Source organism: Suncus etruscus, chromosome 6 (assembly GCF_024139225.1).
Source record: "Suncus etruscus isolate mSunEtr1 chromosome 6, mSunEtr1.pri.cur, whole genome shotgun sequence".
Lineage (NCBI taxonomy): Eukaryota > Metazoa > Chordata > Mammalia > Eulipotyphla > Soricidae > Suncus > Suncus etruscus.
Window position 1 is genome coordinate 20,036,632 of NC_064853.1, and position 9,800 is coordinate 20,046,431.

At 48.7% G+C, this 9,800-nt stretch overlaps 1 protein-coding gene across 1 annotated transcript; it reads left to right on the plus strand.

The window, feature by feature from the left end:
• Window positions 1-2,991: 2,991 nt before the first annotated feature.
• Window positions 2,992-3,954, plus strand: TACSTD2 (tumor associated calcium signal transducer 2). Its single transcript, XM_049775464.1, has one exon. It carries the CDS (start codon window positions 2,992-2,994, stop codon window positions 3,952-3,954), a length of 963 nt encoding a protein of 320 aa, XP_049631421.1.
• The last annotated feature ends 5,846 nt before the right edge of the window (window positions 3,955-9,800 follow it).

Below are 9,800 nucleotides of genomic sequence, written 5' to 3' on the forward strand. Positions count from 1 at the left end.
CATATCCTATCACAGATGTGCTGTGCAGAATGACCTGTGAAATTCTGCACAGGGGAGAACAGGGACCACATAAGTTAGTGTGGCCATTCAGTTATGTGTGTCCTGAGTGCAATTGGGGGGGGAATCAATCAAGAAAGGCTTCCAAGAGGTTATAAGTAGAAAAAAATCCCATCATAATTATGCATTGAATCAATGAAAGAAAGAGCCCAGGTCAACGACTTTGCGAAGACTTGAAAACAAGTGCAAGACTGGAAAAGCTGGCAGGAGCAAGAGGAAAACGAGCTGTTGCCTCTGATGGTGATCACAGAAGCTGCTACCTACCACCTACACCTGTTTACTAAGCACCGCTACTGTCAGAACAGATACCGTCCCAGGTGGTTTATCTCACACTGATTCACACACCTACCTGTAAAGTAGGTACTTTTCTTTTTTTAATACTTCAATCCATCTGCCCAGTAGATACTTTTCTATCACATTTTAAGACATGGAAGTCCAGAGAAGTAAAGGTGATACCCCAAAACAAATATGAGTGTGTGGGGGCCAGAGTGATGGTGCTGCAGTAGAGCGTTTGCCTAGAATGTGGCTGACCCAGGATAGACTGCGATTCAATCCTCCGGCGTCCCATATGGTACCCCAAGCCAGGAGCTATTTCTGAGCATAGAGCCAGGAGTAACCCCTGAGTGTTTTGGGGTGTGGCCCAAAAAGCAAAAAAAAATATGACTGTGTCATTTTTTTTTCTTTTTTCTTTTTTCTTTTTTTTTGGTTTTGGGGCCACACCCGGCAGTGCTCAGGGCTTACTCCTGGCTGTCTGCTCAGAAATAGCTCTTGACAGGCACGGGGGACCATATGGGACACCGGGATTCGAACCAACCACCTTTGGTCCTGGATCGGCTGCTTGCAAGGCAAACACCGCTGTGCTATCTCTCCGGGCCTGACTATGTGTCATTTTAAAGCATGAATTTGAGCTAGAAGTATGCACTGTAGCTAAGTGCACCCCACTCCACCTATTCGCCCTTGACGGTCCTCAAGGAAAGCAGATGGAGTTATTTTCAGAAAACCTTTTCTGACACAGAGTGGGATGGGGTTGCAGAGAGGAAAAGAAAGTAGAACAGAGACAAGCAGGAAGTCATGGATGAAGAGAGGACATCCTATGGCCACTGGAAGCTATGGGTGAGAAAAGCCACCCCATCTTACTCTCCCTGTAAAGGAATATATTTCCATTTACCTGCCTCAGGAATTGCTGAAAAATTAATGGGGCAGAGGCCTGGCTGGCTTTCATGTGTTAAATAGCACCCTTGTCCTACTGCGCTGGTGTTCATTAAATGCTGAATGTCTAAAATGGGCTTTGATGGAAGAGCTGGGAATAATTATAGCTTGCTAATTATTGTTAATTTTACCACAGCTTTGAAACTCTGGACTTTCTCAGTGATTCAAACAGGAGACAGCAACCCTGCCAGCCTATGAAAAATAGCCACACAGCGGCAGACAGCGCGTTCCCACCAGCTCCAGACTCTATGGGGGCTGTTGTACAAGCACCTGAAGAGAAGCAAAGCTGTGAGAGGCTCGTTCAAGGAACTCCTAGTCTTTCTCGGTTCTTTTAAAGATGGAGGCCATGAGGGAATATTGCATTGGTGAAAGGGGGTGGGTTTTTTTTTTATGACTGAAACCCAACTACAAACATGCTTATAATCATGGTGCTTAGAGATATTATTAAAAAAAATAAAGAATGTGTGTGTGTGGTGTGTGTGTGTGTGTGTGTGTGTGTGTGAGAGAGAGAGAGAGAGAGAGAGAGAGAGAGAGAGAGAGAGAGAGAGAGAGAGAGAGAGAGAGAGAGAGGAGACTAAAGGGGAGAGGGGAGAGGGGAGAGGGGAGGAAGAGAGAGGAAATGAGAGAGGGGAGAGAGGGGAGAGGAGGAGGAGATAAGAGAGGGGGTGGGGACGTTGGCAGGGAGAGAGAGAGAAGGTATTTAAGAGAAATTCTAATACAGTGGTCATAGTTTTACTCATGCTCTTGAGCTCCTTTCCAGAAAGTTCCATTTAAAGCTCTCATAACAGGCAAATAAAGCACCAAAGAATCCTCCCAGGGGGTTGAAGAGGGCCCCTAAGTCTCATCTATTACCTCCTACAAACAGGGTAACTTTTGTGTTTGCTTTTGATTTATTTAAATGTGTGTGTGTGTGTGTGTGTGTGTGTGTGTGTGTGTGTGTGTGCAGTGTGCCAAACAAAACTGCTCAAAGCTTATTCCTGTTTCTGCTCTTAGGGATCCCAAGGGATCCTAAGAGGTGCCAAAAATCTAATGAGATACCTAGGTCGACCATGTGCAAGGCAAAGCACCTTGGCCCTCATACTATCTCTTGCACAGTGTGTGATCAAAATAAACAAATAAATAATTGAATCGGGGGGGGGGAACAAGAAATTCTGGTGAGAAGAAACTCTAGAAAGGGAGAAAAAGAGGAGAACGAAAGGGGCCTGCGATGGAGGAGTTGAAACAGCTCGACTTTTTTCTTAGGATTGCAGAGAGGTGAGAAGCGGGTCCTTCTAGGTAAGAAGCTGCGCTCGGGCGCACCGAAGGCGGGTCCAGCCTAGGTGGGGCCGGGCTGGCCCGGGGGCGGCTCCTGGGCCGCCCACAGGTGAGTATCGGTTCCCCTGGTCCGGGGCTTTCGGTCGGGAGGAGGCGGGGAGCTGCCTGCGCGGCCCTGATCCTATCGCGGGCGGCTCAGGGCGGGCTTGGCAGGGCCTCCCTTGGGGGACTGGGGGAGCCGAGAGGCGGGAGGCGGAGGCATGTGTCACCCAGATTCCAGAGGCTGAGTCGGTGGCCCAACCAGCCGGGCAGGTCGAGCCGGAGTATAAGAACGGGAGTGAGCGGCGCGGGGCAGGCAGAAAGAAGCCTTGGAGACCGTCGCCCCAGCCTGGCCAGCGGAGCCCGAACACAGCCAGCCAGCCAGCCAGCCACCCCGCGTCCTGACATCCGAGCTTCTCCACCCCACCCACCATGGCCCGGGGCCCCGGGCTGGCTCTGCTGGCGACGCTGCTGCTGCTCGCGGTGGCCGCGCGGCCGGCGGGCGCGCAGGACAACTGCACTTGCGCCACCAACAAGATGACCATGTGCAGCCGCAGCGGCCCCGGGGGTCGCTGTCAATGCCAGGCGATCGGTTCTGGCATCGAAGTGGATTGCTCCAGACTCACCTCCAAGTGTCTTCTGCTCAAGGCCCGCATGCACGGCCCCAAGAGCGGCCGCGGGCTGGTGCGCCCCAGCCAGCATGCCATCGTGGACAACGACGGGCTCTACGACCCCGACTGCGACCAGGACGGCCGCTTCAAGGCTCGCCAGTGCAACCAGACGTCCGAATGCTGGTGCGTGAACTCGGTCGGGGTGCGCCGCACCGATAAGGGCGACCTGACCCTGCGCTGCGACGAGTTGGTGCGTACCCATCACATCCTCATCGATATGCGCCACCGCCCCACCTCCCGGCCTCTGAACCATTCGGACCTGGATGCTGAGCTGCGGAGGCTTTTCCGCGAGCGCTACCGGCTGCACCCCCGTTTCGTGGAAGCCGTGCATTACGAGAACCCCACCATCCAGATCGAGCTGCGGCAGAACGCGTCGCAGAAGAGCCCCGGAGACGTGGACATTGGCGACGCGGCCTACTACTTCGAGAGGGACGTCAAAGGCGAGTCGCTCTTCCACGGTGGGGGCAGAGATCTCTTTGATGTGCGGGTGCGAGGCGAACCCCTGCACTTGGAGGGGACCCTCATCTACTACCTGGACGAGAAGCCCCCTGAGTTCTCCATGAAGCGCCTCACCGCCGGCCTCATCGCTGTCATCGTGGTGGTCGTGCTGGCCCTGGTGGCCGGCCTGGTCGTCCTGGTTATTACTAACCGGAGGAAGTCGGGGAAGTACAAGAAGGTGGAGATCAAGGAAATGGGGGAGATGAGGAAGGAAACCGGCTCGTAGGTACTGCTGGACCAGAAAGGGTGGACTGGAGGGGGACCCCGATGTTAGCCTGGTTACAGGACACCTTCTGGATTCTTGACCCTAAGGGGGAGATTTTCGTATTCCAATTCCTGCCTCCTCTCTACCCCTTTGCCACCCCAACATCCTTGACCAAGTTTCATAGATTTGGCCTGGGCTCAGCAACCCCCTTTGAAGTCTTGCTTGAAGGAAGCATTTCTGCAAATCCTTCTCTTCCCCATGAGGAGAAGCCCGAACGGAGGAGTTCAGGCTGTTTGGGCCTAGGGTTGTGTCTAAGGTGCAAATGTCTGTGTAACCCATTTTCCGTTTTGAAGGTGCAGATGAGTTGAGTGGTTGGCAGGTTGGTTGGGTTATTAACCTCTCTGCTTGCTGTCTTGGCCTTCCTGATATGAAGAGGATTTGGGACTTGAGCTCTGGGAACCCTAAGCCATGGTCCCACCTCTTACGTTGGTCACCAGAAGCATATGGCCCCAGAGGGCAGATTCCACCCCCCCCTCCAAACTCACTCTGTTCTGCATCTTGACAATACCAGTGATGTTTCTTTTGTAAAATGTTTGTACATAGGTTGTCTTTGATAATGCTGCTGTAATTTTTTAAACATGAATTTAATAAAATATGGAAAAGGCACAACCCAAAAGATGGAGTTTGTGAAAACTTGCTCCAGACATGTCTCCTCTCATTTTTCCTGGCTCAGATTTCTTGTTTCAAATTCCTACCCTCCCTTTAATGATTTACAGGCAGCTGGTTATTTCAGATGGCCTGTTTTGGGGTGGGGGTGGGGCTGAGGTTCAGGAACAGTCTGGTTTTTCTCTGTAGCTCCCTCCAATGATTTGGAATCTCCCTCAAATTGCAGGAGGAGAGTTTGGGGTGGGAGTCAGAGAATAGCGTTGTTTTAATGGGAAAGTTCTGGGAAGCTCTTAAACCAGAATTCTCAGGAAACCCCAAATTCTTCTGCTCCAGGAATGGTAGGCACCCTTGAGTGTCTCCCCATTTCTTCCCCCTTCTCCTGAGTGTAGGTGGCCTTTTCCCACTCAGATTTGGCAATTTATTATTTGCTTGTCAAAGCATGTTGCTCTGAGGGTAATAAAGGCCTTTCCCACACAGGTACGTTCAGGCTCTGATGGCCTAGAGCTCTGGTCCACGGTGGGTTACTGTGGGCCCAAAGGCTATTCCAAGAAGGACACCAGTAAAAATTAAGTATTTGGGGGTGGTGGTGTCAGGGCCCCAATCGTGGAAGCCAACATAGGAGGAAAGGGGCTCTAGGAGGAACAAGGACAGAAAGGGGAAAGTCACAGGTCTAGAAAAGATTAGAAAATTCTCCTGGGCTGGAGGGTGGGGCCAGTGTAATTTCTCCATGACTTTGTCTCTTAATGTACCTTAACTTCCTGTTAACTGGGTCCTAGAAATGTCTCCTGGTCCTTGTGGCTCTTCACTTTCATCTATACTGACTGATGTGAAGTGAGTGATGGTTGTGGCAGGACTTTCTTGCCACTTTTGGCTGTGCCCATGAGAGGGTGGTGGGTTGATCCTAGAGCAGGGATAACATGGTCTCTCCTGGCCCCCTTTTTCTGGGCTCTGAATGGAAAGAAAGGAAATTCTAGAAGACCTGGACATGGGGGCCAGGAGGAAGAGAGTAAGCTTGGGGGACCTGGGGTGAGAAGCAAAGATAGAGTGGCTTCTAGGTCTTGAACCCCTGCATTCAAGTGCCACTCTCTGAGCTCTCACAATGGGGAAGAACGAGGTGGGCTGAGGTTCTAAGCCCAGCCCCTGAGGGAGCTGTGCCTGAGGCCTGCAGCTTAGAGATATAAGGAAGTGACTTCTCCAGATGACTTTTAGTTGTACCAATCAAGAGAGATAGAGCCCTTAATTCCTTTTCATTTATGACATACTGCCTTTGCCTCAAGAGTTCCTTCATTGCCTCAAGAGTCCCTCTAAAAGACGCCCTTGACTCAGGTGAAAATAAACAAATGAAAGGTGGAGTGGGAGGCCAGACAAAGGAGAAGACTGGGAACAGCTCTGCTCTTTCAGCTTGTGGATTCTGTACTTCCAGTCCTGACCTGTCCTTCCAGCTGTCTGGAAATATCCTGGTGGTGGTGGTGGTGGTGATGGGGGGTGAACCCAACTTTCAATCCTGTTACTGGTTGTTCTGCAGGATACCACAGACCCCTTCATGTTCTTGGCAAAAATGAAATGAGGCTGTGGACCAGAGCCTACCTTCACTCAGGCTCTAGCTCAGATGGCCTTCAACTTGTACTCTCTTCTAGGTCAGATCAACGTCTCCAATCAAGCTGGAGGGTTTATTAGTAACTTCATGGTCACATATTCTCAGTTGCCAAATCTGGTTTATAGTTCCCTGTCCCAGGTTGCCAGTCCCTGTGCTGAGTAGGATAAGTGTCCTTGACTATTCTTTTTTTTTTTTTTTTTTTGATTTTTGGGCCACACCGGTAATGCTCAGGGGTTACTCCTGGCTATGTGCTCAGAAGTTGCTCCTGACTTGGGGGACCATATGGGACACCGGGGGATCAAACCGCGGTCTGTCCAAGGCTAGCGCAGGCAAGGCAGGCACCTTACCTTTAGCGCCACCGCCCGGCCCCATTTTCAAGGAAGTTTCTTTGGCTTTCCTTTGAAAACTTGACTTGAAGCTCACACTCAAGGATTTTCTTTCTCCATGACCAGGATCTCTCCCCATTTCCCCTCCTCCCCCAAGCTCCAATTTTGGGCTTTTCCTGCTGACCCAAGGCTGGTTTAGAAGGGATGTGAGCAAAGGTACAGTTTATTCAGCAAGTTTCAGCTTGTCTTGAGGGCCTCTGGAAGGCTCGGTTGATTTCCTTGTTTCAGCCACCTGGCCTTTCACCAATAGCTATTTTATATTTGTTTGCCTTTTTTTTTTTTAATTTTTTTACTTTTTGGTGTCTCTTCCTCATTTTTTGTTGAGGTAACATGTGGTCCTAACACCACACCAGAGTGTCACTTCCTTCCACCAATGTTCCAAGGCCCTTCTGAGTTACGTGTAAATAATTCAGACTTTACTGTATTCCAAATCAGTCATGGATTATCAGAGCTAAAGTGAGGATCATTGAGGCCACAGATCAGTTGGTACAGAAACTTGAAGGAGATGAATGTAATTTCCCAAGGCAGGCAGACAGAAGGGAGGAAGCCCAGAGCATAGACACCCTGACTTCTGCCTTGTTTAATGTTTGCTCCAGGGCCCGGAGAGATAGCACAGCAGCGTTTGCCTTGCAAGCAGCCGATCCAGGACCAAAGGTGGTTGGTTCGAATCCCGGTGTCCCATATGGTCCCCCGTGCCTGCCAGGAGCTATTTCTGAGCAGACAGCCAGGAGTAACCTCTGAGCACAGCCGGGTGTGGCCCAAAAACCAAAAAAAAAAAAAAAAAAAGATTAATGTTTGCTCCACTCCTCTCCCAAAGGTGGTTTCTCTGATAGGTAGTCACATACTGGCCCAAAGGACTGAATTTCATGAATGATTTACTCAATTGTGAGACCAAATTCTCATTGGTCTTAATCACGCAGTTAAGCAATCTGTTTCCTGCCCGGGAAATATTGAAATTTGGCAAAGGTGTTTATGCAAAACAGGACATACTTTATAGAATAGGTCACACACCAGCCATGCCTTTCTAGTAGGGTTGCTATAGTGTGAAGAGGGTCATTCACTCCTGGCTACAATGCTCACATATCCTTTGGCTTTGCAGTGCTCATTGAAGGCCACACCTATTAGTTTTAGGGGGAACTCACACACCTGCATGAAACCACTGTGATGCTGGGGATCACTGCTGAGCTGCCAGGATTGTACTAAGTGGTCATGCTGTCGCCCTGGGATGGGACTTGAAGCCTCACTCATACAAGGCAGGGCACTTTGCCTCTGACCTATTTTCCACCCCTTTATTTGTTCTTTAGCTTTTATTATCACTTAAGTCAGAGAAATGCCTTTCTGAAATAGACACTTTAATGCAAGGGTTTTAACATGACCTGGACTTTCAGCTTCTTGTTTGCTTATTTGGAAGCATACTTGGGCTTCTCAAATATGCTTTTATCTTAAAGGTTAGGCATAAGCTATGAACAGGTAGAGTATTTATATGAAAAAATGGAGTAAATACTTACAAGTGATCTTTTCTGTTACATATAATGGCAGCAAGGTCACCAGAAGCCATACAAATAAAGCTTGCAAGGGGGACTTACCTACACTGCTGCAGGAAGGAAAGAAAAGACTTCATTTTCAAATGACATTATTATTGGATCTCTTTAACAGTCTTTTATCTCCACATATCTTTTACCTTGATCAGTATGTATGATTGCAATATTATTGTTAGGACAGGTGAGAACTTATGTTTTTTTACCCATCTGAAATTAGTGGCATATCTGGAATTTGAACTGAGTCAATTTGTCCCTCCAATTCTGTTTTTCTCTAATGGGCTGTACTGACTCAGTAATTTTTTAAAAATTTTTTAATACATCTTAATTTTGCTTTTTTGTTTTGTTTTGGGGCAACACATCTGCAATGTTCAGGGGTTACACTGTACTCAGGAATTACACCTGGCTGACTAAGAGATTGAATTTAGGTTGGCCTTATGTAAGGCAAGCACCCTACCTGCTATACTATTGCTCTGATCCCTGCTTCATCATTTGCAAAAAAGTATAAAAATAAAAAAACAAACAAGGCATCATGTATATTGACAAGATACACAACTCAGTGACTGAAATAATATACACGCATTACACACAATTCTCTGTACATAGGGTCAAGATCCTGATCCAGAGATGACTGGGTTAAAATTCAGGTGTCTGCGGGGTTGCATTCCTTTCTGGGAACTCATGGGGAAAATCTTTTTCCTGGTCATTCAGATTGTTGCCAGAATTCTCTCTCTTTCCACTTATGGGGCCAATGTCTGTACTTTCTCACTGACTGTCTATTGGGATTTCCCCCATCTGTCCAGTCTGTTCACATTCCTCACTCACCTGGGCAGTCTCAGATTCTCTTGCCATTGTCTCTATTCACAGCAACAAGTTTCCTTGCTTTTGAGGACTTCTGCAATTAGAGTACCTCTACTCATGTAACCCAGGATGAAATAATCTGTCTCCTTATCTCTAACCTTAGCTCATGTCTGCGAGTCTCTTTTGTATGACAATGTAACATAGTCACAAAATCTAGAGATCATGATGTAAGTCTTTGGGGCACTTTATTCTGTCTACTACAAAGAAAATGGGCCCCCTTGGGGCCGGAGAGATAGCACAGCAGTAGGGCACAGTGGTAGGGTGTTTGCCTTGCACACGGCAGACACAGGATGATGACCTGGGTTCGATTCCCAGCATCTCATATGGTTCCTGGCTCCTGAGCCAGGAGCGATTTCTTTCTTTTTTTTTTGGGGGGGGGGGGTCATACCCTGCAGCGTTTAGGGTTTACTCCTGGCTCTATGCTCAGAAATTGCTCGTGGCAGGCTCGGGGGACCATAAGGCAAAATACCTTACCTCCATGCTATCTCTCTGGCCCCCAGGAGTAATTTCTGAGCACAGAGCTGAAGTAAATCCTGAGGGCCTCCGGTTGTGGCCCCCCAAAATAAAAAAGAAATAAAATGGGCCCCCACATCCTTGGTCTTCACTAGATTGCCATCATGCCTCTGAATTTTTGTAAAGTCTGCATTTGTTTCTTTTGCTTTTAGGGCCATACTCAGTGACGCTCAGAGGTTAGTCCTGGCTATGTGTTCAGAAATTGCTCCTGACTGGGGGACCATATGGGACTCTGGGGAATCGAACCATGGTTCATCCTAGGTTGGCATGTGCAAAGCAAACACCCTACTGCTTGCGCCACCACTC